The sequence below is a fragment of the Aspergillus oryzae genome, chromosome 4, assembly GCF_000184455.2.
Source record: "Aspergillus oryzae RIB40 DNA, chromosome 4".
Taxonomy (NCBI): Eukaryota; Fungi; Ascomycota; class Eurotiomycetes; order Eurotiales; family Aspergillaceae; genus Aspergillus; species Aspergillus oryzae.
The window spans coordinates 1,163,910-1,191,318 of record NC_036438.1 but is presented as its reverse complement, the minus strand read 5'-3'; the positions used below and the strand labels follow the sequence as shown (position 1 = coordinate 1,191,318).

General features: G+C 48.9%; 9 protein-coding genes across 9 annotated transcripts; 4 read left to right on the top strand and 5 right to left on the bottom strand.

Annotated features, from left to right (window-relative positions):
* Nucleotides 1-792: 792 nt before the first annotated feature.
* Nucleotides 793-1,650, bottom strand: AO090012000479 (histidine phosphatase family protein; the record flags this gene model as incomplete). The annotated part of the gene is made up of 2 exons (XM_023236501.1): nucleotides 793-800; nucleotides 1,176-1,650. 2 exons carry the CDS (start codon nucleotides 1,648-1,650, stop codon nucleotides 793-795), a joined length of 483 nt encoding a protein of 160 aa, XP_023091420.1.
* A 1,073-nt stretch (nucleotides 1,651-2,723) lies between these two features.
* Nucleotides 2,724-3,434, bottom strand: AO090012000478 (aminoglycoside phosphotransferase family protein; the record flags this gene model as incomplete). The annotated part of the gene is made up of 1 exon (XM_001727436.3): nucleotides 2,724-3,434. One exon carries the CDS (start codon nucleotides 3,432-3,434, stop codon nucleotides 2,724-2,726), a length of 711 nt encoding a protein of 236 aa, XP_001727488.3.
* A 1,346-nt stretch (nucleotides 3,435-4,780) lies between these two features.
* Nucleotides 4,781-7,078, bottom strand: AO090012000476 (transcriptional regulator SPT3; the record flags this gene model as incomplete). Its single annotated transcript, XM_023236500.1, has 4 exons — nucleotides 4,781-4,822; nucleotides 5,606-6,442; nucleotides 6,493-6,582; nucleotides 7,034-7,078. 4 exons carry the CDS (start codon nucleotides 7,076-7,078, stop codon nucleotides 4,781-4,783), a joined length of 1,014 nt encoding a protein of 337 aa, XP_023091419.1.
* A 303-nt stretch (nucleotides 7,079-7,381) lies between these two features.
* dph5 (diphthine synthase) lies at nucleotides 7,382-8,370 on the top strand (the record flags this gene model as incomplete). Its single annotated transcript, XM_001727434.3, has 3 exons — nucleotides 7,382-7,516; nucleotides 7,593-7,717; nucleotides 7,773-8,370. 3 exons carry the CDS (start codon nucleotides 7,382-7,384, stop codon nucleotides 8,368-8,370), a joined length of 858 nt encoding a protein of 285 aa, XP_001727486.1.
* Nucleotides 8,371-13,550: 5,180 nt separating this feature from the next.
* Nucleotides 13,551-14,574, bottom strand: AO090012000472 (uncharacterized protein; the record flags this gene model as incomplete). Its single annotated transcript, XM_023236499.1, has 2 exons — nucleotides 13,551-13,556; nucleotides 13,951-14,574. 2 exons carry the CDS (start codon nucleotides 14,572-14,574, stop codon nucleotides 13,551-13,553), a joined length of 630 nt encoding a protein of 209 aa, XP_023091418.1.
* Nucleotides 14,575-16,942: 2,368 nt separating this feature from the next.
* Nucleotides 16,943-17,891, top strand: AO090012000471 (uncharacterized protein; the record flags this gene model as incomplete). The annotated part of the gene is made up of 2 exons (XM_023236498.1): nucleotides 16,943-17,056; nucleotides 17,139-17,891. The coding sequence occupies 2 exons, from the start codon at nucleotides 16,943-16,945 to the stop codon at nucleotides 17,889-17,891; spliced, it is 867 nt and encodes a 288-aa protein (XP_023091417.1).
* Nucleotides 17,892-18,055: 164 nt separating this feature from the next.
* Nucleotides 18,056-19,213, top strand: AO090012000470 (uncharacterized protein; the record flags this gene model as incomplete). Its single annotated transcript, XM_023236497.1, has 1 exon — nucleotides 18,056-19,213. The coding sequence occupies one exon, from the start codon at nucleotides 18,056-18,058 to the stop codon at nucleotides 19,211-19,213; it is 1,158 nt and encodes a 385-aa protein (XP_023091416.1).
* Nucleotides 19,214-20,333: 1,120 nt separating this feature from the next.
* Nucleotides 20,334-22,540, top strand: AO090012000469 (putative MFS transporter; the record flags this gene model as incomplete). Its single annotated transcript, XM_001727430.3, has 4 exons — nucleotides 20,334-21,243; nucleotides 21,294-21,475; nucleotides 21,525-21,820; nucleotides 21,871-22,540. The coding sequence occupies 4 exons, from the start codon at nucleotides 20,334-20,336 to the stop codon at nucleotides 22,538-22,540; spliced, it is 2,058 nt and encodes a 685-aa protein (XP_001727482.1).
* A 392-nt stretch (nucleotides 22,541-22,932) lies between these two features.
* AO090012000468 (DUF292 domain protein) lies at nucleotides 22,933-24,177 on the bottom strand (the record flags this gene model as incomplete). The annotated part of the gene is made up of 2 exons (XM_001727429.3): nucleotides 22,933-24,069; nucleotides 24,157-24,177. The coding sequence occupies 2 exons, from the start codon at nucleotides 24,175-24,177 to the stop codon at nucleotides 22,933-22,935; spliced, it is 1,158 nt and encodes a 385-aa protein (XP_001727481.1).
* Between the last annotated feature and the right edge of the window lie 3,232 nt (nucleotides 24,178-27,409).

Below are 27,409 nucleotides of genomic sequence, written 5' to 3'. Positions count from 1 at the left end.
TGCTGATTCAACAACCACGATCGAGCAATGATATATATATCTCTTTCGCCCTGGCATGCAGTTTAGCCTGCACCTCGGAAGGCAGAGTTAGTATCTGCCGCGAGGAGGTTCTGCAATGGTTTCGGTCAGGCAGACAAGTGAGGCCACACACAAGGAAGTCTCCCAATTCAAATACAGTCAGCAATGGTTTCGCGCAACTAAGTTCATTGAGCATGGACTACAGAAGCCCGTCGGATATGGCCGCTGCCGTGGGGAGTACTTCATCACTGTCAAACCCAGCCATTAATCATCCGGTGGTTTTGTCAGAGGACCAAGTATCTGACAAAGAGCAACGTGATCCTATTGATTCTCCTAGTCATAATAATTATAGATTGCATCCAACCTGTAGGATCCGGGGCCCAGGGCAGTCCACTCCATCTGATACTGCTACTGGGATCGTCGAATCTATGCGGAGCTGCTCTGGTACGCGGGATATACGTTCGGAACTAGGGTGTCAGTCAAACTACAACTGCATGGTGAGGAACATGGACATTTTTCAACTACTGAATGAAGGATAAAACAACAGAGTATTCAGTTGACGCTGGATGATCTGGTTTTCCCCCGTCGATCATCCTAAGAAGTTCCAGAAGTTCGGTCTTTCGCCGTCTCGTCGTGTGCTGCTCTATGGTCCGCAGCATTTGTGGGCCTTCTTCGTTAAACGTTTGTCCAATGTTGATCCGTGTCATAACTTTCCAGAGGTCTTCTATTCCAACACTGTTATTTGAGGGCAAATTTCTCATGTAGAAGACGGATTCAAATGACTATCCAGATGAAGAGTGATATAATTGATATAAAGATCATCAGAGCTGCTTCCAGCGCCATCATTTCTTTGTTAACTATCGTTCCTAAGAGAATTCCTAAGAGTGTTGGAGTAGAAAACTCGTCCACGGAAGTAGCCACAATGAGGGGGGCACTTCCACAGAATCAAGCTCAGGCCACAGGAAGTAACCAGTGAGGCAGACCGAGCTGTCACTAGAGAGGCGACAGAACAACATCGGAGCTGTGGTTTCCAACAGCATAGCTCCTCCAGCCTGCTTTCGGCAGATCAATGTTTGGGTCTCCCAATAAGAATCTCATGAACACCCCATGAGTTACAACCACAACGTCCGTCCGTCCTTGGTGTTGAAGATCCTCACAAACTGCGGCAATACGAGATCTCATCTTCTGCGCCCGCTCCTCCACAGCTTCGTCGGCGGGAGAATAGAAGTCCTCTTTCACTTGCCAACCCTCAGCCAAATCCTGGACACCTAGTCTCGGAAAAGCCGCGTCCAGGACCCTAGTTGGGGACCCCGTATCACAGGGAAGAGCACTTCTCTCTTGCAAATCCGGTTCCAAGAAAAGGGCAGCGCCATTCTCCACTCCGTACCCAGAGTCGGGGTCGAAATACCGTTTATCAAGGATATGCGAAAAAGCCGTGAGGGTGGTTTGAACAGCTCGTTTGAGTGGAGAGGTGATGATAACACCCACTTGGGGGGCGTAGGGGAATAGCTGGCCGAGCCCTGTGGCTTGCTGAAGGCCAAGAGGGGTCAACTCAGGATCCAACTGAGAGAAGTCATGAGTGACATTGTGGACCGATTCTGCGTGGCGGACGAGATGGACCTTCGAGGCCATATTGAGGAACAAAAGTGCTCACTATCTGTCCATCCAGGGTCTTGCTAGCTCTAAATACAGCTCAATCAGCCCTCGGCAAATCTCGGGCCGAAGTGGTAATTTCTGTGGCGTATTGCGTGATATATTTCTCCCGGAGCAGCGCTATGATTATCAGCTCCGTTGACCAGGAAGACTGGGAGATCTTTGGATGGGCTGGACCCTCCCAGGAAACTACGTTGGCCTCTTGAACTAAACCCGAGCAGGTCCCGAAAAGCAACAGCCAATTAGAAGCTCGCGGTGACAGACCGCGATGTATTGTTACATGTTGAACAGTTCCCGAACACTTATTGGATCCATGTCGGGTGCATTTCCAACCTTAAATCAACTGTTCAACTGAATGAGCTCACTATCCTAGAGGTCGATATAACCTCGATCGCCTCTTGAACGACGGTCGGTGTGTGTTTCCTCATGCTTTGAAAAAGCTGATTACCGTATGTCGAATTGTAACCCAATATGAAATGCTGCTCCCGACACGGTCGCGGCCTATCTCGTTCTTACGGGCCCTGCATCGGAGCTGGCGCAGCCATGCCGGTGCAACCGACCTGGCACGCGCAGAAGAGCCCCTTCTTGGATGCTTGGGCGAGGTCGTGCGACATACCTGGTATTTTCACAATGCTACTGATGTTTATCCCTGATATTATCACACTTATCGGGCAGAATGTTGCAAAGACATAAACACTCCGTCCATGTTCCTGGCTTCCAGTCCTCGGGTTGATAGCCCTGTGGCCATATGCAAGTTGCTATTCCCCAGAAGGCAAAGTCATTCAAGGATGTTATACAGATATGGGACCCGCCTGAACCGACCAACCGAGAGATACCTAGATAAAATATTGAGTCTCTAGATGTACTACTAATTAAGAAATCTAAAGCTTACTTTCAAAATATCGAAGAGTGAATAATAGAGATTAATAATATTTCAATCCTAGTTATCATTGTAGAGTTTTAGAATACTTGATCTCCTACTCAAGTGTATCTCTATAGATTTCTGATATTATATCCAGAAGAAACAGGCTGGTTGTAGAACAACTCTCTACCTAGTAGAACACAGATGAATACACCACCTGCATCATGAGAAATTCCACCGGGTATTGATCCAGTATATCAGGCACAAGTTCAAGCCAGTCGGGTTTGAATCTACAGGCGATTGTAGCGTTGCAGAAATCCCAGAACTCTGGATACCATCCAGCGCTTTCCCAGTCCAATAGCGTGATCCTAAATTCCGGGCCTCCGTCGCGACTTCTGAGCTTTTCAACCATAATATTCTTCGGCTGAAGGTCACCGTGGGTGAAAACAGTGCGGTGGCCGTTCAGAGTCCGGTTAACCATGTTCCGCAGCAATCGGATATACGGCTCTGATTCTGTCTGGCGAAGTTTCTCGATGATGGCAAGATTCATGTCTTCCTGATTCTCGAAGGGACCTGATATTTTGGAAATAAGACCTTCAGTCCAGAACACCCCGTCAAGATAAGGCCGGCGATTCAACATCCCCAAGTAATCTGGTGGCGGTATACTCCGTAGCTCCGTTATGGCGTCTTTAATCAAGCTACATATTGTAGCTTTTTCCACCTGTGTAAGGGATGGCAAGGATTTTTGAAGGTTATCGCCATGGAGATATTGCATAATAATATAAGTTTTCTTGGTGTCGGGGTCCTTGAAGGCAGCGTAGACTCTTGGGACTGGAACTTTGCTGTTTGTTGCGAGAAACTTCAAGTTTTCGGCCTCCATTAGGGTTACGCCGTGACCCATTTTCACTGCGAAATGCTTGTTCACCCGGACGACTTTGGCGGATGTGTCTGGGCTGCTTATGATTTCCGTCGCGGCCTCGATCTCAGCGACAGTCGGGAGGCGGATAGCCTCTGATTCGGTTTCTCTTGACATTCTATCAAGAAGGCTAGGCTTTGTATATAGGTCTTGAGTGAAAACAGGTATGCTAAAGTGTTTACAAAAAGTGAGTTGGTCGTTGGTTGACCAATTAGGCAAAGTTGAGGCCAAGTGGGGGAAATCATGATCACGAGATCATACATTTATATTCATCATGCGAAGAACCAATTTCCAGAAGTTTTCACTCTACTTCTGCTTCCAGTCTTGCTGTTAAATCTCCACACTATTGTCGATCTATCAGAATACTCGGCCACGCCTGTCATGAATAAGGAAGACTCCTGGGTAGATTTATTCTTCTCTCATATTTCTCCGGAGTTTGTCAACGATATGAAGGGTGATCAACACTTCCAACCTTTCCGTCCTGACGATGAAAACTGGAAACTAGGAGGTCTAGCCGATAAAACGAGGTGGGTAGACGGGAACAAAATCCAGGTGTTCTGGCTCGTAAGGAATAGACGCAAAAAATACATAGGCAAAGCAGTAAGTTGATGCATCGATTGCGAGGACCTCTCGGGGATGAACCCTATTATCTATCAGCCCATAACAACATCGGTACATCGCCATGACAAACCGGGTCAATACCTTGTAGATGGTTTTCGATCATCCCAGAAAGAAACGCAACAAACGTCATAAAAATCAACATATTACATAGTAAGTCCCCTGAATGCCAATTAGGGCTTTGACGTCATGCCTACGCCAGACTTGGCATATCATCATACATCATAGTATACAAAAGCTCCCTATATAAACAATGATGGCTATTACTATCTCTTCCCCAAGAAACAATTACCCAAGTCTCAATCCTATCATTCATAAACCCCTCCAATAAAACAAAACAGCCCAGAATGTCCTCTACAATCAACACCAGCAAAGGCGAACAGCCCATCGACCCCTACAAGGCCAAAAGCCTCGAAGACCCGCCCCTGGCCCAAAAGGTCGAAGACCTGGTTGACTTCATTTCCGAGGCCAAATTCGGCATGCTAACAACCAAGATCGCTGGCTCGGAATACTTAACCTCGAGATGCATGGCGTTGGCTGGGAAGGTACTTTCTCCCCTTCTCTCTTCCGTTCCCCCTTCCCTTCGCTCTTCCCCTGGCATAGTTTATACGCAAGCCAAGTTATAATACCGTATACTAAAACTGAGATATTTTGAAAAGGAACACGGCGGCATCGACCTTCTCTTCCACATCAACCTCTTCTCCAGCAAAACCCTAGATATCAACACGAACCCCAGCGAAGTAAACATGTCCTTCCTAGACCCAGTTAGCGGATCCTGGGCGTCTATTTCGGGAACGGCATCGATCGTTGCCGACAAGGCTCTCATTGAGAAGTATTATTCGCCGACGTTGCCGGCTTGGTTGGGTGATCTTGGTGATGGGGTTCATGATGGCAGTCCGTCGGATCCGAGGATTGGGGTGATCAAGTTGGAGGCGAAGTTGGCGACGTATGCGGTGGCCACGAGGGGTATCTTTGGGAAGGCGATTGAGACGATCAAGAGTGCTACTAAGGGGGATGTGCCGGCTATTAATAGTATCCGGGAGTTGAGTGAGCAGGAGTTGGCTGAGTGTGAGTTTTTATCCTTTATCTTTTGTTCTTTTATGGGGTTTTAACTTGATGTGTTGGGAGTATGTGCTGACTGGTTTGTTGATAGGGCGCCGGACGCACAAATAAGGGCTTTATTTTCGCTGGGCGAAGGGCTTCTTAGGATTGATTATGTACATGTTCGTGATGGGTCTCGGTTCACTTAGGGACTGTGCTTAGAATTGGATCAAAGGAATTAATGCCTAGTATGGTGCAGATAATCGAAAAGATTGATTGATGTTCGAAATAGTACAGGGGCCGCTGAAGGAACGAAACGGTGTACCCCGGATAGTAAACAAAGGAAACGAAAAAGAAGTCTCGATATCGTACAGTCGTCATGTGGGTATCTTGTGTGTATAAGTCCAACCATTTCCGGTACAAGCTCAATATAAAGCCATCCCATTAAATCTAGGTTATGTTAGGAGAAACCATCAAAGTGGGATAAGTGAGCTTACCAGTCTCAAAGGCATCCGTGCTGGAACGCGCCCATTGTGGAGAAGCATTGCGATATTCTTGTTCGGAGTTGCTTGAAGTTTACGATATGCTTCACGGATATGCTTCGGTTCAACCGGTGTTCGGCCCTCCTCAGGAGGATCGAAGAGGCCAGTTTCGCGCTTACGCTTCTTAGTCTCGCCCGAGTCATTTTCGGCACCTCCTCGACGATTCTTCTCTCGGTCTTCGCGTTCTTTAACTTTAAGGGCTTCCTCGGTCAAAGTTTGGACGATCTCGAACGTGAGGAAACCAAGGATATCGACAATATCGTCGTTGGGCTTCGATTCGGTTACGATACCAAAACCGGCCCACTCACGAAAACGCTTGCTCTTACGATAGGTGAAGGATGCTTGACGACATTCGGACCAAAACACGTACTCTTCCTTCGTCATGTGCTTGGTTCGTTCATCTGCTGCAGCAAGACGCTGGAGGGTTGCATAGTTCTGCTCCTCCTCCTCTTCGTCTTCCTCGTCATCTCGCTCTGGAACCTGGACCGAGTAGAAACTGTTCACATCCCATGCGAGACCAACACGGGCCCTCTTATTTTTCGGCTTCGAAGCGACATCCTGCGGCCCAGCGACGACACCCCCTGCAAGAGGGTCATCGGCTCCTGCAAATTCAGCAGCGTCGGCACCGCCTTTGTCATCTGAATCTTTGACATTCTTGCGGACATCTTTCCAGGAAAGGAAGGTCTTCAGGCGCGAGACCTTGGCCTTGTCATGTCGAATGAGAAAGATCAAATCGTCAGTCGAAATAGAGCGAACACCTCGTCGTGTTGCCAGCGTTGTACTGCGTGCGAGCTGCAGTGAATGTGAGTAAACTGTACTTTGATGGCTGAGGGCGCTCATACAATCTCAACGACTTGCTGGCGAACGATCTCTTCTATCAGAGTAGTTGTTTCCACTGATGGCTCGGCAGTCTCACCAGAGACGAACATCATCTGGTCATAGTGTCAGTGAGGCTGAAAGTAGTCTTGTTATTTTCATATTGTCTCCGAGATGGTTCTCTTCATGTTGTTGTGGTCGGGAAAACGCATAGATGGAGCACAGGTACATGCGGGTGATTTGCGCTATCCCAGTTGTTTTTTCCAAGAGAGATACGCAAGTCGAAGTATGAATCCGACTGCGGGAATGGAGTATTATGTGAAACAATACAACATAGAGTGCATATCAAGCAGGATAGGTAGTTATAGACGACGAATAATCGCATCACAATGGACTTTACTGCGCCATAGCAGCAGCAAGAATAAGCTTGTGATGTCAAATATACAAATGGTTACACTATTGGAATGTAGCCTAAATTGCGCAAGCGGTCCAAAAAGTATAAAACAAAAGAAAACAGAGACAATTTGAGGCTTAGATAGACCTAGATAAGGAATAGTATGAGCTTACCTGCTGGATTTCCTGCCGATACTTCGGAGTTCGATCGGTCGACATGTTGGCGAATCAAAAATCACAGATTAACATCATTCACGACCTGAAAAAACAACTACAATACAGATAGATGATCGTGTCAAGACTGTGGGCCACGAAACGAGTGAATTGAAGTTGGTCGCGAAAGGCAACAATGGGGATGTCCAAAGGATCCCCGTGATTTGATGTCTAGTGACCTCCCCATATCCGGAACAACTCTTTACCCGCATCCCGTCATCCCGCCGCATTTGGTGGGGTGATAGCGAAATATTTTGATCGTGATTATCACAGTTACTATATTCATTGATTCAAATTAATTCCCTCACAATGCTCTACCTCGTTGGGTTGGGTCTTGCCGATGAGACTGACATTACTGTCAAAGGCTTAGAGGTGGTGAAAAGGGCGGAAAGGGTCTACCTCGAAGCATATACAAGTATTCTGCTCGTCAACAAAGAGAAACTAGTGAGTGTCTCTGCACATGGCGGATGATATTTGTTGCTACGGAATTGTCTAACCAGGTCGTCAATTGGTTCAGTAGGAAGCTTTCTATGGACGTCCTGTTATTGAAGCAGACCGTGAAAAGGTCGAGAGCGGAAGCGATGAGATTCTCGCTGGAGCAGATAAAACAGATGTTGCATTCCTAGTCGTCGGCGATCCTTTTGGGTAGGTGTCAGCTTTGCGCGATTGCTATGGGAGGTGTGAATTAACGTGTATGCAGCGCCACCACCCATACGGACCTCGTTCTGCGCGCCCGTGAACTGGGCATCGAATCTAAGGTCATCCCGAACGCATCGATCATGTCCGGTATTGGTTGCACGGGACTGCAATTGTATAACTTCGGTCAAACTGTCAGCATGGTTTTCTTCACAGAAAACTGGAAGCCCTCGTCATACTACGATAAGATTAAGGAGAACATTTCACTGGGCCTTCACACCCTCGTGCTCTTGGACATTAAGGTCAAGGAGCAGTCGTACGAGAACATGGCCCGAGGACGCCTGATCTACGAGCCTCCGAGATATATGACCGTTGCGCAGTGCGCCAGTCAGATGTTGGAGACCGAGGAGGAGCGCAAGGAAGGTGTTTATGGACCTGACAGCCTCGCGGTCGGAGCTGCGAGAGTTGGAGCCCCGGACCAGAAATTGGTCGTCGGAACTCTGAAGGAATTGGCAGAGGTCGAGATGGGCGCACCTCTTCACAGTCTCGTTCTCCTGGGAAGGAGGGCGCATGACTTAGAGAAGGACTACATTCGAGAATTTGCCGTGGACAAAGCGACTTTTGATGCCAGTTGGCAGAAGGGTTACGGCGCTACTTCATGAAGTAGGGCTTAGCTTATAACGAAATGAAAATGATTTATAGATCCAATACGCCGTGGCTCTAATATCCAAAAATCAATGTTCACGAACACAATAACAGTCATTGGGCGTTAGGAAAATTGCATAGCCACCCATCACTCATATGATCATCTCAAGCGGCCTTCTTAGCGCCGAAGAACTGCGTCAACTTTTGGGGAAAAAATGTCTAGAAAATGACCGACATTAGCTCGTGCCAACAACAAGAACATGCAACCATGTAAGAAGCACTTACTGTAGGAGTTGACGGGGGTTGTGATGCGCTGCCATAATCGCTAGCCTCTCCGTCTTCATCATCGTACATCATACTTTCATCGTCGTCCTCATCAATTTGGGGGAACCATCTCTCCGGATCCCCGTTATACACAATATACCAGCCAATCTTCTCACCAGCGGCATATTTATCTCGCATCTCTGTCAACGCCGCCATGGCATTTTCATCTAGCCCTGATTCCTTAACCAGCTCCTCAGCATCCAAACTAAGTGCCCCCGACTCTGGCATCGTGATCACTTTAGCCGCGACATAGGCATATGGCTTGCTGACGGCCTCATCGCTGGTATCGTCGGGGTCATACTGCTCAATAAATCGGAGGTCCGGGAGACGGGATACGATACCCGGTTCTGTCTTTGCGAACGACTCTAAGAGCAGCTGGGTGGTGACTGGGGCTTGGAGATACTCTGCTGTCGCATCTTCCAGGTTGTGCAGGACAATATACACTCGGATACCAGTGAAGCCGGCGCGCGGCCACTTAAAGCCGTATAGCATGTAGACCGGCATTGCGAAGTGCTGGGAATGTAGCGGCTGGAAATACTAATGGGGGAGGTAATGGTTCAGTAAACCGGAGTGTTCGATGGAAGGTGTCATGTTAATATTGTCCGGGGAAAGACGCTGCTGCGCTCATCGTGTGTGACGATGACTGCAGGAAATGTGTGTTTGCGACATGAGTTGATCATCAATCAGCGGATAAGGGCACTTGGCACTAGCACAGTTGACAGGTCAACCCCATAGTTAACGGACAGTTCGAAACTATTTATATAATCAATTCCAAATCAAGAAGGGACTATTGTCAGTATTTACAATGACTACAGGACCGCTGACAAACAAGTTTCTTTTTTCTTGTCATTATTACTATTATTATTATTATTTTTAGTTTTTTTCTTGTCATGCTTAAACCCCCTCATTGGTTCACTGCATAGATCGAACAAAAGGCGGTGATATCCGGCAATATCGAGTCTCGGCCTTGACATCTTCATTACTCCAGACTCCAAGCGGAGACATTCGGATGAACCCAACTGCGGCATAGCCCAACGCCACAATCGATATCGGCATACCGCTATTTCTTCAGGCGGGATGGTTCTTTCATTCATATTGGTCCAGAACCGACAGTGAGTACTCCTATCTACATCTAGATCGAACGATCTATAATGCTAAGTGAGCGGATAGGGGCAAAACACGCCTTGCAAAATGGTATGCGCCGTACAGCGTAAGTTCTCCAGTAACTCTTCCGAGATCGTGTAGCATTAGCTGACAACGGTTTTGCGCAGGATGAGGAGAAAGTCAAGCTCAAAGGCGAGGTTCGTGACGACTTGCGACAATCCCATTGTTACCGCTGGGCCGGCGAACTGACCAATTGCCTCAGGTCCATCGCCTGGTAGCACCAAGAGATCAGAAATATCAATCCAACTTTGTCGAGTTCAAGCGGAGTACGAAGATCGTCTACCGGAGATATGCGGGGCTGTTCTTTTGCGCCTGTGTCGATGCTACCGATAATGAACTGGCGTATCTCGAGGCCATCCATTTCTTTGTCGAAGTTCTAGATCAGTTCTTTGGGAATGTGTGCGAGCTGGATCTAGTGTTCAATTTCTACAAGGTGCGTTGGGCTCTCTCGGCGGTGGTGGGCATCAGAAGATATTATGATGGATCGATATACTGCCAAGATGCGACAAGGAGCGAAGGCTGACAAATGATTGGTACAGGTGTACGCGATTCTAGACGAAGTATTTCTGGCAGGTGAAATTGAAGAGACAAGCAAGCAAGTCGTATTGACGAGGCTGGAACATTTGGACAAACTGGAGTGAGACAGCTTTCCGCCTGTAGGGAGAGTGGGTAGGATAGACTTTGTTCTGGATATTATAGCATTGAAATGGCCACGGGATGGCCATCCGGAGTTATTGGTTTGAAGGATTAACATATATCAGGGCGCTGCGCTTGCAACTATTGCCATCCATGTTGATAGAGGGTCCTATGGTGGCTTTGTTTATCTAATGTCAACGATAATACCCTATGGAAAGCAAATTTATTTTGTTTACCTAAAAATATCATATCATGAATAACATATGACCACTGCGTAACGGACCAGAGGCTCTTGAGTCACGTTATTTCCGCCGTGATATGACAGCTCGGATACATATAGAAAGGGCAGGTAACTCAACAGCCGAAATCACTGCCGTGATGCCTGCGAGCGGAGACAACATCTCACACCGGTCCACTCACTGCACGAGACCGACCACATCTGTCATTTAAGCTCAAATAACGTCTAAAGGTTGTTTCTTGGTAGTCTTCAGACCCTTGGTAGATTATACTCGAGTAGACATAGTTGCAGTGAGGTGATCAAGACGTGCGATTGCGAGTGCAATATTAGTTCTTGGCGTCAATTTCCTTTAAAAGGGGACGACCTCCTGTGTTACACAATGAATTACTGATTATGATGACTGGTGCTGATGTCTTCCCTTCCCTTTCTCTTCTTTCCTACCCGTAACACCTTTCCAAGTGAGGTTCTCATCTCATCAGGAATCCGACTTTGCATACAACTATACTGAGGAGCACCAGCTTGCCATCACCTGACCAGCCATTCTCGATATGGAAGTCACTTTCGTTTAGTACGAAGTACTAATCGACCATCACATGTCTATGCGACATCACTGCAGCAAGAAGAGGACCAAAGGGAATTACACCACCCTACTATCGCCCATAGTCCATTTCAACCGTGATACATACCTGTACAGTTGGATACATACGAATACTTGCCAGTTTCTAGAGCCATCGCACTCCCCCGTCTGATTAGAGGAACAAACGGCACACGTCTCGGAAACGGTCTTCACCGGCGGGTCAGTGATGGACTCCGGACGGAACAGGGAAAAATGTGGAAGCTGGCGATGATCGTCATAAGAAGGCGAGGATACTTGCCTCGTTGATCGAGCACCAGAAGATAAGCCGTCTTGGCATTGCAGGTACTTGATGAGATGATTAACTCGGAACACCGAGTCGATCTCCGTCGGGCAATGATTACCTCCAGGATATGGGTATTGATTGAGTGATCCGGAAACAAGCCCTGTAGGGTCTATCTACCTAGAATCACAGGATACCTTCAGTGCGGGCGATCTACTGGAAAGACCAGTACAGTGCTGGAAAGTATGGTGGAAAGTATCCAAGCGGAGATATGGAGCTCAGTTGGCCACACGCAAATCAGTGGGCTTGTCAACTTGGTTATTTCCGACTGATTATTACAGCTCCCACCTAAGCTGGCCCAGGGATAATCGACTAATCGTTTCACCGATAGGCTAAATGGCTAAACGAGTCATGCTCAATGGTACCAATTAGGATCACAATTCCCGGTACAGGAAATTGGCCACTGGACATGTTGGATCAGGTGTTCACCAATGACAGGCTATTGCCGAATTGGAATTCAGTTTGATTTGTCGTCATCGGGATTCTTACGAAGTCCGACGGCTGTGGTTTCCACCGAGGTGGATTGACCGCTTAGGTGGACAATGGAAGGTGGACAGTGCATCCTAACGTTGGTGGACGGACTATCTATCTCGATCAGCATCGTTGACATACCCCACGGACCCATGGGCACAGGCTTGATACACATCTGATACGGCCTCAGCAGCAACAACTTTCCAGAAATGACCTTTAACATTAATCAACAATGGCCGTTACGAAAGAGGAAAGAAAAGATTGAGGGGTAAGATAATGGAACAGCGAAGCAAAACGGAAACGAGGAGCGAATGCGATTGTTGCGGGCTGTGGAGAGGCGAGTACGTTTCAGGATTGTGCATTATGCATGGATTTCGAATGTCTGGAGAAAGGTACGCGTCGTCTTGTCGGGGGATCCACCAATCAACGAAGCGGAGTGGGCGGGTTTGAATTTCTAGACCGGAGCGGCCTCAGGCTTCTTCATCCAATCCCCGAATCCCAGCGATCGGCGAATTAAAGGCTACGCGGCCGATCAGTGCGCTCGTCGCCGGTAAATCTTGGCGCGGTTTCCATTCTCCATTCTTCGTCCCGCCTGTCCGTCACAGAAACATGACAATCAGGAGACTGTTCTCTGGAGGCCAATACACGATGAGGACCGGCCATCCTGGGTGATTTTCATGCACTACCTACGGAGTCAACCAAGGAACAACCCCCACCCCCTGACAATCGTTAACTTTCGATGAGCGTCACCCACTGACGTCTTGGGTTCGCCCTGCCGAGGAAAGCCTCTTCAGTTCTATGGATTCTACTCTTTAACTGCCGCAACTGATTTGGCCCAAACGTGGGCGGCAGACCCACACAGGAAGCAGGACAGCATCTGAGAGGATGAAAGTGCCAGAACAGAATTAGAAAAAAAGGCTAGAAAGGTAAAAAAAAGGGAGAATGGGGTTTTGCCAAGATTCAGGAGAGGGAAATTATTTATCGTTTTTTGATTACGACCACGAGTATCCATATCGAGTGTGCATCGCGTACACAAGTACGAATGAGTTGCCACTGTTCTTTTTTAATTACCTGAGATGGAGATTTCTTGGTACATCCCGGCGCTAATGAGCTAACGATTATCTCCTCTTCAGTAGTATATGACTTTTATTATCAATCTCCTCCCCAGTCTCCTTTTCATCTCTTTGTCAACACCAGGTTTCTCTGTTTCCTTCTTTTAAATCAAGCCTTTACCCTCAGAAACTCTTTCTTTTCTCATTTCTCTCGTATACTTACTTTCCCTTCAATCTTGGGAGTTATCCTTCGTTTCTCCATTACTAGACCTTCATCTTTTGAAGACCCACCGTCTCTTGAATACACATTATAATACAATCTATATATACCCATCTACGAACCTCATTTGTCCATCAATCAGCATGTCTTTGACCTACTCGGACAATCTTGCTCCTCAGCCCTGGACCGATGTCTTCACAGACGACACATGTATTGACAGGCGCAAGTGCCACCGGACCGTGCCCATGAAGGTGCTGGCACTCGGCGTTGGAAGAACGGGAACAGCATCTCTCCGCATCGCTCTGGAGCGCCTCGGATACCTGAAGTGCTACCATATGATGTCCGCTAGTGTGGAGAACCCTCCTGACTGCTTGATGTGGCACGATGCCCTACTCGCCAAGTATGATGGTGTGGGTGAGTTTGGAAGGAAGGAATGGGACCAGTTGCTGGGAGAGTGTCAGGTGAGATTCGGGTTACCAATCCGACAGGCAATGGAATGACGACTGATCTTGTGTGTATAGGCTGTCTGCGATTGGCCCGCCTGTGCTTTTGCTAAAGAGTTGATTGAAGCCTACCCTAATGCTAAGGTTATTCTGACTACTCGTGATGTGGACTCGTGGCATGCGTAAGTTGACACTGGAATAGATCTGAGGTGATTTATCCGCTAACTGGTATCCAACAGATCCGTCATGAAGACTGTCTTTTGGCGTGTGAGCGATCCTGAACACAGCTTTGTTTCGAACTTCAGCTGGGCTGCCAGCATGTACTACCCTATGTTGAACAAGTTTTTCGAGACCTTCTTCCGCGGGGACTTCCCCAACAAGGGCAAGCAGGTGTACCAGGATCACGTCGACGAAGTCCGCAGCCTGGTCCCACCTGAGCGCCTGTTGGAGTACAAGATCAGCGATGGCTGGGGCCCTCTGTGTGAATTTCTGGGAGAAGATGTCCCCGACACTCCATTTCCCCGTGGAAATGACATGGCCGATTTCTTCAAGCGTTGCCGTACCCGCAATAGGCACCAGATGATGAACGCTGCCCTGCAAGCTGTCACGATGGGTGGAGCGCTCCTGGCGACCGGATTGGCCGCTACTATGGCTTTCAAGCGCTTCTGTCGGTGAACGACTTTTCTTCTTTGTTTCTTTTTTGGGTGTTATGGTATGCGCTGGGCGCAACTCATGGCTTCTCTTGTTCCAAAACATGGTTCCTGTACAATTTTCTTGGCTAGCGTCTTTGTCTTTTCTCTAGTATATATAATATCCAACCAAACGAGTTCATTGACCACCGTGTCGGTTCACTCCTCGATCGTTAGTCCCTTGGTACTAGGAAGGGAAGTATCTCTTGGCACTTGGCCTCAGGGGTCTCCTGCCGCAAGGGCCCCTATGAGAATTGTTGTTGCCTGGCGCAAAGAGGTTCATGACATCTTGGCATGGGCACGGGAAGGGATGTCGCACAACATTTTTTTCACAAACTTTGTGTACACCAGAGCAAGGGAACCGTCTTGGCATCGTTGAGAGGGCTGAAGTGCCCTACAAGGCCAGACTACTGCGGGATGATTTCGGCGCTCGCTCCCTGTTGTAATACCGGGGGACATCGGACGGAGTGGCCTGGTGGGTGGCCAAGATCCAGTGGCTTTGGCGCCGTTTGCTTGGCTAGGATAACAGGGTATTGGAAGTGGATCAACCGCTATGGTCAAAATAGTATTATTGGTTGTATCCGTTTCTCGAAACCAACCTCCTATTTGACAGTAGGCTTGGCAGCCGGCATTGACGCTGTACAAATATCGCCGCGGGATGTCGGCAGGAGAGTCGATTTTGCCAGCTTGTGTTATACATAGTAACAGGGGTTGTCTACTTGTTCTTCTAAACATAGCCGTTATGCGCGTCTGATAGAGGCACGTGGCGAACTATATATCCAGCGACAAGCTGCAACGGCCAATATACCCAAAGCGAGATCTCCCTGGGTGGAAACAAACTGGTGATTTGGGTGTCAAGTCCATCTATTCGGACCTTGAACAGGTTTGTCAGGGGGGGAACGACCCATCACAAAACCCAAGAATTTGGTTCACTGTTTGTTATACGTTACCGTACACACCAGTGTGTATTGACTCGAGATGGATGGATGTCTGAGTGTAGGACTGCAAGGTAGGTTTGATTCAGGTCCCAACCCCAGATCAGCATAACTGTACGTATTATCCTCCTGAAGGTCGATCTTTTAACGACCAGGATAATTATAGAGGTAAGTTGTGTGACTCCTGTAGCCCGGAAACTGTGCGGAGGAGGACATACAGTGATACAGTGAATTTCAAAACAGTGACCGATCCGTAACTTGCATGCGAAGCGAAGCCACAGCCAGGCCTTCCTGAAGTTTCGAGTGGATGTTCTCCCCACTCTCCAAGACTGGCCGTGACGTGGCGCTGGAGCTCCAAAGCCTGCGGCGCGTAGAGGAAAAGCCACAGTCGGGTAGAATGTTAGATTTCTCGGCATTACTCCAAACTAAGTTTGCGGTCGGACTAGCTGATAATGACCTAGTGTCGGCGTTTAGAAGAAAAAACTGTTTCGAAGTGGGGATTACTGGAACCGGTTCGTACAGGGGGTAATCTATACCCGACTGCTCGGCGGTGTATTTCTTCCGTACTTACACCTTCTAGCACCGATGGGGCCTAGTATGGTTTCTACATATCACTAACTACACCGGACCTTACGTAGAGGTCTACGTATTCTTTGCACCGGCTAATCTCTGGTCTTGTCGGTTTACCTCTCGCTAGGTGACGAACGCCAGTTTGAGTTTGCACCTGTAGTAGGCTAAGAGGCGACTATTATCTGCGTGCGTTATCAGCCACCATGGGGATTACGTTGGGTGGCTTGATGGATGCAGAAAAGGCTGCAGTTCGTGGACGGGACTAATTATCGACATCGTCAGCATCTACCGATAGTCTAGGAGAAGTTTACGAGTCATTGAGCTATGAAGGGGCGAACATCTCCGTTTCGGAGGAGTTTGAAAAACTTCCGGATTGGTTGGAGTATCCGGAGACAGACACCGTGTTGATTAGCGCCTCTTTGTTTTCGTTATGGGAGAACACCATGCCACGGCCGACTTCGGTGACACACTAGAGAGACTGCATCCGATAGACCGGGCGATGTTAATATAATATGCACGAAAGGAAAGAGATTAACATAGAAGCACTGACTGGCAGAAGTGACAGCGCCAATCCAATCGGTATGTCGGCCAACTGCCGGCCACTCACCAATGAAAGTCTGCGCATACTTCACGTATGCTCCAAAGAACAATGAATCCCTGGCTTGAGGTCCACTTGGGCAAAGTGGATGCCAATTGGAAACACTCCTGATGGTCTCAGCTTTTTTGAGTTACGATCCGGCGGATCCTGTCTCCAAGTATCTTGGACTCCCCATAACCTTCTGCCACTATCAGATTTCATGGGATCTTATGTCTCTCACCTATAGCGATTCCCACTGTGCTTGGGTCTCTTATTTCGCTCGGCTTTTCTCTTCCCAGTGCCCAGGGACGAGGTGGTAATGCGAAGGATCGATGGTGGTCGTTACTGACATCATGCCGGGTGGATCTGCGTCTTTGTCTTCCTTCCGCATAATGGCCGCTCTTTTGGTCGGGTTACTCTGCTGTTTGCCGGGGGTCTTCGCAGAGATAGATTCTGTATTTCGATCGGTAAGTTCACAGAAAGACAGCTTGTGCATCGAACTTCATGGGGTTGTCCATAGAATTAGCTAATCGTTCTGTCGCAATATAGAGACCCGATTTATATCCCCCGGCCCTCACGATAGAGCACAGCGTTCCCGGCAAGGTTACTCCAGGATATATCTTTGTCGGCCCGTATGAAGCGGCTAACTCAGGTCCTTATATTTATGATAATGAGGGCGTACGTCATTTCCGTTTTCCCATCGAGTTGCTCTCGCTGACACCATCGCAGAACCTAGTATGGAGCGGTTGGGGAAGTTCCGGTCCCGGCAACGCACACGGCATGCATGTATGCAAATACAAAGGGGAAGACCATCTTTGTTTCTTCCAAGGTGCTCAACAGAATGGATACTGCCGGGGCCATGGCGTCATCATGGACAATCGGTATCGCACCGTGAAGACTGTCGTCCCGGGGGGCGGAATGGCGTCGAGCGATATGCATGAGTTTTTACCCATTAACGACGGCAAGACAGCACTTCTGACTGTGTATCAACAGCGCCAGTTCGACATGAGCTTATGGAATGTCAAGACTGGTATGGGATGGTTGATGGAGAGCATCTTCCAGGAAGTGGACGTGGAAACCAACGAGGTGCTGTTTGAGTGGAAGTCGCTTGACCATGTTGACCCTACAGTTAGCTACACCTATCCTGGTCATACTGACACTTCGGGAACGGGGCTGGATCCGCGCTCCCCGTGGGATTATTTTCACATCAACTCCATCGATAAGAATCAGGAAGGTGATTACCTGATCTCGTCACGACACACGAGCGCGATCTACAAATTTCCGGCCAGAATGGGTCAGTGATCTGGCAGTTGCATGGCGCCAACCCGTCCTTCACGAATATCAACTTTAGCTTCTCCCAGCAACACGACGCACGATTCCTGAACGAAAACGGCACCCACACCCTCCTTTCCTTGTATAATAACGGCTTCAACGGGTTCAACAAAACACACGAATATTCCTCCGGTATGCTCATTTTGATCGACCATGTGGCTAAGACCGCCACTCAGCTGCACGAATATGCCCCACTAAACAACAACATGCTCAGCTCGAGTCAGGGCAACATGCAGGTGTTGCCGAACCACAATGTATTTATCGGATGGGGGAACAATGCGTACATCTCCGAGCATGACCAGAACGGCAACCTGCTGCTGTGGGGATACATTGATAAGGATAGGATCATGAACTATCGCGCTCAGAAATTCCAGTGGGACGGGATGCCGACGGACGTGCCCGCTCTGTGGACTTATTCTCGATCGACCGAGCCGTTCTCCTCACTTACCTTGTACGTCAGTTGGAACGGCGCAACACGAGTGAGATACTGGCGGTTCTACGGGGCGATGAACATGACGGGCCCGTATGCGTTGTTGAACCAGGTGACGAAGAAGGGATTCGAAACAAGTTACACCTTCCCGCACTACTACCCATGGACGTACGCGGAGGCCGTAGATCTCGAGGGCAAGGTGTTGGGCAAGTCGCGGCATAAGTTTACGTTTACGCCTTCCAGGGAACTCCAACAATACTGCGCGAACGACATGTGCGAAAATGCTCAGGCGTATGGACTCCCTGGTGAAGAGGGAGCCAGCGCATTCATCCCTCCACTGGGTCTCACCACTGTGCCCTGGGTCGATCCCGAGAACCCGGAAGCCCATTACGACTGGGGCGAGTCTTCAGAACCGGCGTCACAGCCTTTGGATGAAGCCAAGGAGACATTGAAGATTGCATACGGTGAGCCTTTTTTTTACTCTAGACCGCAAGTGAAAGATATAGAAACTAACTACGGAGGGGTTCCCAGATCGCGGATGGTTTGTCCCTGTGCTGGCGGTTGGTGTTGCCGCGATTGGGGTTTACATGGTGGTTCGAAAGTGTCGACTGCAACGCCCTCATGCCTACCCGGTGAAAGAGCGCAGATCATTCGAACCATTGGACGATGCTATCGACGAACGAAAACAGCCGGACGAGATGAGCGACATGCCGTGGTGGCATTGGCGGCGATGGACCGGAGCATCCGACGGACCACACTATTTCCCCTTGAGGGAGCCAGATTCGAGCAGGAACGAAGATGTATCCTAGGATTAGGCTTTCATAGCCTGACACCCTATATTACTTGTCTTACTTTATTGTAAATTAATGTTTGAAAATATTATACCCCAATATCATCCCTGTGAAGTATGCTTTGACCATCGTGAGGAATAGATAACTACACTGAAGTAAGTATACAGACACTCGGATGCCCGGTACCAGGATAACAATACCATACCGGGATAGATTACATACGCGCGTCACAGGGTGACAAAACACAGGGCCGAACCACTAACTACTTATCCAGTACTGGTACTCCATGCGGAGCAGAATTTCCGCTGGCTCGTCCTCCAATCACAGAATGTGGCTCATTCGCTAGAGGATAAACTGGGAACCTGCAGAACACAAAAATAAATAAAAAGCTTACTATCTACGTCGCGGATGATGTATGTGATGTCGTACTCGTTCCTGTCAGGAGGGCAGACAATACGTATGCTTTGGTGGTCAAATAGTGTCAGCCCTGAAAACATTTTACGTCTCATGAAACGTTCCAAGTTCGAATGGGGAACCGTGGATGCGTTTCGGCTACTGGTCGAAAGGAAGCGTGATTGAAACGAGTTATAGATTAATTAAGGAAGAGGAATTGGGGAATAACAATATTTGAAAAAAAAAAAAAAAAAGGTTGTGAGGGATAAATTCTGGAAAATTTTTTAAAAAAAAGAAACATAAAATAAAATAATGCACTGAATATTTATCAGCCAAGCAGTGGAGACGAGCGTCGCAATCTCCATGCAGTTGTCGATCGGACAGTACAGAAGAGTAACGAATGGTATTGGATTTCACTCTGGTCTGTCTCCTTTACTACTGCCATCGCCAACCTCAATCATTTTTTTTTTTCCCTTTCCCTTATCGTGTGACTTTCTCTTCCTCTTCCCATTCACTCTTTTATGGCATTTTGAATTTATTGTTTATTTATTTATTTATTTATTTTTTTACTTTGCTGTTTAGTTGCATTGGTCTATTGATGTTTATCTCCATCAATCAAGGCCAACAAGAAAGAAAAACCACGCATGCGGTCATAGTCCCGGCTTATCATCCAAATCGATATACTAAACGAAACTACTATTTTGGGACCCCTCTTTCTCACATCCCACGGTCTCACATCCTTGACGTAGTCTCCGACACTTGGCGCCCTATCACAGCCTCTGGGAGATTCCGCCCTCAATGCCTGTTCCAAAGCTTGACCTACAACAAAGTAGTCGCCTGAGATCTATCTCAACGTCGAGCAACTCTCCCGTTCCCACCCCCGCGTTGACGCCGACACATCAACGCACTTTTTCACACTCTAACTCCAAAAATCGGAATGCCCGTCATACCCGGACCACTTCTTGGACATCCGGTCACGACGGAGGTGAACCCTCTCCGCTAGATTTCCCTGCCCAGCAGCGTCGTCGTCGCGAGTCCAATATCTCCCTCGCCGACCTTTCCGAGGGCTCATCGGACCGATACGGCGACGACTCCGACGATAGGATGGCTCTGAGAAACACCTCCTTTGAGCAATCTGGCCATGCCCGCAACCGTTCACAGAGCCACGCCCAGGCCTCCTTCATGCAACCGCAACAGTTTTCCGCCGACCCGCCTCCGCGTCCAGGGCCCGTCACTTGGATGACCCTGCCGCGGAAGAAGCAATTAGCATTGTTAGGGTTATGTCGTGTATTTGATTTTTTGCAGATTGCCTCGTTGCAGGCGTACATGTTCTACCAGCTCAAGTCCTTTGACGAGGGCCTTTCTGACGCAGATGTGTCTACCCAGGCCGGTATCCTCCAAGGTGCCTTTACCGCCGCCCAGTTCGCCACGGCGATTCCCTGGGGTCGCGTGGCGGATGCTGAATGGGGTGGACGGAAGTTCGTCCTTTTAGTTGGTCTTTTGGGGACGGCGGTGTCGTGTCTGGGTGTCGCCTTTGCTACGTCGTTCGCGCAGGCCGTGTTCTGGCGTTCATTCGGCGGTGCCATCAATGGTACGGTGGGTATTATTCGGACCATGATTGCGGAGAACGTCAAGGAGAAGAAATATCATTCTCGCGCGTTTCTGATTTTACCGATTGGATTTAACATTGCTTCTTTGTTCGGACCTGGTGAGTTTGCTCGTGATCCGGTGTATATGAGGAGCAACTAATGGGATCAGTTATGGGTGGTATGCTCGCCGATCCGGTGCGCAGTTATCCTGCGTTGTTCGGCCCTAACTCTTCTTTTGGCGGAGCGAATGGTGTACAATGGCTCGAGCGCTATCCTTATGCACTGCCGATGTTGGCCAATGCTGTTTTCCTCTCTTTTGCTGCGTTCTGTGTTGGTATCGGCTTGGAAGAGGTAAGGTTAATCACCAACGGGCCACGAGTCGAGCTAATTTTCGGACCAGACATTGGAAGCGTGCAAAGGCAAACCAGGCTTGGGTGTTTTCACCGCGAGGATCTTCGCCCGCGGTATCCGTGCTGTCGTTCCTTCTTCGTCCCCGTTGTACCAGCGTCTGCCTTTCGCCGATTACGACGAGGAAGGCCCTCTATTGAGCAATCGCCGCGATCCTACCGAGAGCTACGAACTGGAAGAGAAGGCGGCCAAGCCGCGCCACAAGCGCACGTTGCCTTTCCACAGACTGTGGACGAAGAACGTGCTGTGTACGCTTTTGGCGCAGGCCTTCTTCGATTTCCAGATGGGGTAGGTTCAATCATCTTGCGTGCGTTGGGTACATCGACTGACCAATACAGTGCATTCAACAACCTCTGGCTGCTCTTCCTGTCGTCTCCCCGTTATGATTCCAATGACCCCGCCGCCCCTGCTCAGAGGCTGCCATTCATCTTCACTGGAGGACTGGGTATGTTGCCTCAGAGCGTCGGATTTGCCACGGCTATTCTGGGTGTCATCGGCATGCTCCTCCAGTTCACGGTGTATCCCGCAATCAACAGTCGCCTGGGAACGGCCAAGAGTTATCAGTACTTCTTGACGTTGTTCCCCCTGGCTTATGCGTTTGCCCCGTATATCGCACTTGCCCCGTCCAGCGCACCACCCCCGGGACAGGCCAACGGGCCGTGGGTGTGGTTTTCCATCATTGTTGTCCTTTTCCTGCAAGTCACGGCCCGTACCTTTACGCTACCGACCTCGATCATCTTGCTGAACAACTGCTCGCCACATCCTTCGGTGCTGGGCACCATCCACGGGATCGGCCAGTCGGTGTCCTCCGCCTTCCGTACCATTGGGCCCATCTTTTCCGGGTCGTGGTACGGATACGGTCTAGAGATCGGCACGGTCGGGTTCGCCTGGTGGCTGATCGCCCTGGTGTCCGTGTTCGGATGCGTTGCGGCCATCTTCGTGTACGAGGGATCCGGCCATGAGATTATCCTCCCCGGAGAGGAGGACGAGTTCAATGACCGTCATTAATCAGATTTCATTGTTATTTCCTACAACATTTGCATCCAGGTTTCCTTGGTTTCTTCGGCTTATATCCTGTCTCGTCTATATTGGTTTTATCCTTATCTCAGCTTACTGTACATATGGGGACACATGCATAGCTGGTGCCCGGTTGGTTCTCTTCTTTCCTTTACCACTGCGCCGGCCTGTTCATAGCGGTGCTTTCATTGCTCGGATACCTTTTCATTTCTATTCTGTGACATATGCTCGCTTGCTCTGATGCATGATGACAAAAAGAAAATTGCGGGAGTGGTTCGATAGATCGTGATACATAATACATAGAATCTCTCATGACAGTGCGTTCAGGATATCATTATCATAAACATATAGACCAGACAGGGAGATAGAAGGGATAGAAGCGGCTACCTCTTCAGTGCCGCAAAGCGTCTGGTCAACTCATCCAACTCTGGAATCCCTCCTTTAGTCGTCTTCGAGGGACTCCTGGGCTCTACCTCGGCCTCCCCCTTCCCATTCCCGTCCGGAACCTTCACGCGCGGATTCGGATTATCAGACCGGGGTCCCGGCGGCGCAACACTGACCGGACTCTTCCCGGACTGCAATCCCTTGGGCGGCGTAGCACGATTCAACTCCGCCGTCTCAGACATTCTCCGTTCGACATCAGCCGGCCGGCCCTCCTTCCGCGGTGTCACCGGCACATCACCCCCCGCAGTAGCATCATCATCACCATCACCATCCACAAACTCCGCGGGCGCCTCCCCCAGCTCCTCCGCATCCCCTCCCCACGCAACTCCGTACGCCCTCGCAATCTCCCTCAAATAACTATCCACCAACTCCTGCGACGGAGGCTTCACCCTCAACCCCTTCACCAACCTCTCAGGGACCTTCAACCCATCCGCCTCGGGAAACCGATCATCCTGCGCCAGCGTCATAAACTCCTTCCCATAGCGATCCGCCAACAACCCCCTCAGGATAGTCAACTCCCTCACATCAGCCGGAAACCGAGGATAGGCATAAAAAATCGCCGCCGCAGCCTCATCCAACGCCGAATCAATATACGCCGCATCGCCCACACCCTGCACCCCCGTAGACTCCACAGCCACCGTCTCCTCCCTCTTGGACCCCCCACCACCAAAAAGCGCCCCGAACCCAAACCCCGACCTCTTCCCACTCCCCGCAGCATCCCCACCACTAGCCGCAGACCCAGGACTAGAACCCAGACCCTGTTCCTTCCGCCTCATCTCCACCCACGCCTCCTTGGCCCGATTCCGGGCCTCCACGCCCTTCTCGCTGAAAGCGTTCTGGTCTAGCACGTTCGCCCGCGCAAGGATCAGCTCGCAGTATAGTTCGACCATTTCCATGACTTCGACGGCGATGTCGGTGGCGATGACATTTTCGACGCGGATGCGGGCGCTCGCGTCTTTGTTTTCGGATAGGAGGTGGGAGAGTTCGCGGCGTTGGACTACGGAGCTGGCGGTGGATTTCTTTTGGAGGAGACGGAGGCGCGGGATGAGGAGGTGGAGGGTTGAGGTTAGTTTTGTCTGTTGTTATGTTAGTTTTGGTTTTGGTTGGTAGGGGGATTTGGTTTGGGGTGAGGTGGGGGGTTGGAGGGGAGAGGGGGGACGGACTGTTTGGGGGGTGGGGGGCATTTCTGGTTTTTCTTATATTGTGTTATTTCTGGTAGTTTTGGCGGGAGGGTTCGTGGTGGTATGTTTGTTTGGTGTGAGGTTGAGGATTGTTGTTGTCGTTGGTTGGGTTGATTGTATGGAGATTAGTAGTAGCCTGGAGGAGTAGTGAGTGGTATGTACCTACCTTAGTAGTGGTACTAAGTACTAATTCTGTCATTGTCTTTGGGCCTGGGTGGGCGAACTAGTCTGGATTTGGGTTAGACCGATGGAGAGGAACTAGGCTGTTTCAGGGTTAGGCTGGTTGGTACCTATCTTATGTACAAAACACATATCAGTACATACTATATGAATGTAGAGAATCTCCACTGGAACGATTTCAAGAGTAATGCCTACTCGTTGGCGACCTTTACTGCGAACGACATCCGAGAAGATTACGTGGATATATGAGATTATATCAGCGTGGCTTGGACGGAATATTCCAAAGAAAGACGATAGTCAAAACGAATCTTCAACAGATGCTTATTCTTGATCATCGAAGTTTTCACTAGGGAGTTGCTATTTTTGGCCTGATTGTGTTTGAACTATGTCGATCCATTTAAACGAAGAGTTCTGCTTGTTGCCTCAGTCAAGTCCAGCCGCTCCCACACATTTACCAACGAGGATATATCTGAACAATATAAGTCAAATCCTTTCCCATACTATTCGTTTCTCGTCATAACTATTTATGATATTCCTATAGTCTTTCGGCCCCCCCCTTCCCCCCCCTGAGAAATGCCTGGCAAATATACGATTCAATCTGGTGGAGTCGTTTCGATTTTGCGGCGCTCTTGGCTTATATGATTCTGCCAACAGAGGAGGACAATATCCCTAGATATCTATAATCTATGATTATCCCTATCCGTGTCTCGACGGTCACTGGCTTCTCAATATCACTCTCTTTCGTGAACAGAGTCGCATTCAACTCGTTGAGAGGTTGGATCCCCCATATAGATAGGTAAGCTTTTAACCTCTTTCAGATCCAGCTGGGCAGGAAGGGAGAATTTTACTGGCAATGATTGCTCCATGATCACTGAGAACAAGATATCAACAAGATTCCTAAATCAGGGTGCTTCCATAGTGTTCCCCATACTGTCCCATGGGCCTTGTTCCGTAGTTCGATCCACAAATCGCACTAGAGTGGACAGATCAACCTGCGATGGAGGACCCTGTCCTGGTCTCCACACTCCACACCACACCCACAGTTATCTATCGCCTTTAGGGTCCGAGGTAACATTGTGTGGGTGGCCAGCCAACAGTGATCGGTTCTACGTGCCTACTTATCTGTATGTTTGGCATAGGGTGGAATTTGAGGAGCGTCAAACAGAGCAGGACAATGGAGTAACATGGAACTCGGCAATATTCGGCGTGTTTGCTACACAATAGTTCTAGATTATGATCGACATCGTCCTCGTATAGATTTACAACGTTATTGGTCATTTGCCCTGTTGGGGGACCACTGTTCTGGGGGCCACTGTTCTGGGGGCCACTTGTAAACTCCCCTCCACACGTTTTTGTTGTGTTTTTTCCCTTCGGATACTCATTGCGATTGTAAGGCGAGGCTGGCACAATACGCAATGGTGCCTCCAGACTCATACCTCTCCTTTTCCTTCTACATCTCATGGCCCTTTCCCCCCTCATTCAAGGTCTTACTTGCAATTTCTGGATCTTTCTATTCTCCTTGATCGGATTTTCCTCTGATTCGATGAGATCAAATGTCTTCGAAATCTCAAGCCGGCTACCCTAATCGCAGAGCAGGCTCCTGCCTCAGCAATGAAAGCGGCCATCATACTTGGGACAAATGGTGGACATGTTGTCCACCAGGGACAACATACGAAGATTACAATCACAGTACACGATGTCAACTCAGCACTACTACTGGGGAGGTTCCGGAACAATGCGCCAATTCAAGCTCAATACTTTGGTGGAAGGGCAGTTACTTTTGCTGCGAGCCGCAACTGGTAGGCTTTGCCAATGAAGCTGGCTCGTTTGGTTGTTCAACACAATCCGATGTCTATAATGGCTATAGTAATGGAACCATGACAAATGCAAACCAGAGACGTATGTCTTTTTTCTCTTATCTCGTCTATTGCCCGATACTGCTAGTAAACTAACATATATTCAAAAGCACAAACCGCGTCGCCGACCTCGTCAGCCACCTCATCCACAGCTTCGTCAGAATCTTCCGGGTCGTCTACGAACAAAGGAGCGATTGCCGGTGGCGTGGTCGGAGGGGTTTGTGGCGTACTTATCATTATAGGGATAATATGGTTTCTCCTCCGTCGCCGTCGATTATCAAGTGCCTCTAGGGATCCTGGCAAACCTGCTTTACCTCCAGGATCGAAATATGGGCACGAAACGGCCGAGTTAGGAGAAAGTGGCAATATACGGAGTGAATTATATGGCTCTCCTGTCGTGCGCGAACTTCCGACCGATATACAGTCCCGCCAAGAATTACCTGGAAGTGCCACGAAACAGTCGCCCTTGGAGCCTTCTTAATAGCAACTGATGCGATTACTGGGCATCTCTCCCTTCTTCACTTTGCAGAATCGAATACCAATAGAGTGTACATACTTGTTCTGTTTATCCCTGAACTGTACACGATACAGATAATAGGTTAGGTTTGGGGCCCAATATGTAGATCTTCTACTAGCATATCTTTAGCTAGTCCATTACAGGCTCTAATTAATTAAAAGATCAACTAATTAAATTCATTATACTACTGTTTAATCGTATTATTCTAACCGCTTGGCGCATTGTCAGCCGAAGCCGAGGGGTTAACAAATCAGTACTACATACCACTGCTGCTGTAATGATTTAAGCTGCAAACTGCACGTCCAGGGTAGGACCAGCTCTCAAAGGCTCGAGGTCACACCAGAGCTCCTGTCCTTTATGCATAGACTCTCAGCCGAGTATCCGGGTCCCGTAACCATGCTCAATTTATTCTAATCATTGGCCTAGCCCTTATCACTAGGACTCGAGAAATAGTATAGAGTTACAGGTAGTTGTAGCGGTTTTTGGAGGCATTGCACAAGTCCAATACCATACGATAGTAGGTATGATGGATTCAAGACATGAACTCAGACTCATTCACATTTATCAATATTGCAATTATGTTTCGTCTCTCCTACCTAGAAGAGGGTTATACTCCGATAACCCTAACTTCTTCCCCACCCGCCGCTCCCGATAGAGCACAAAATGCTGGAAGATAAAGACG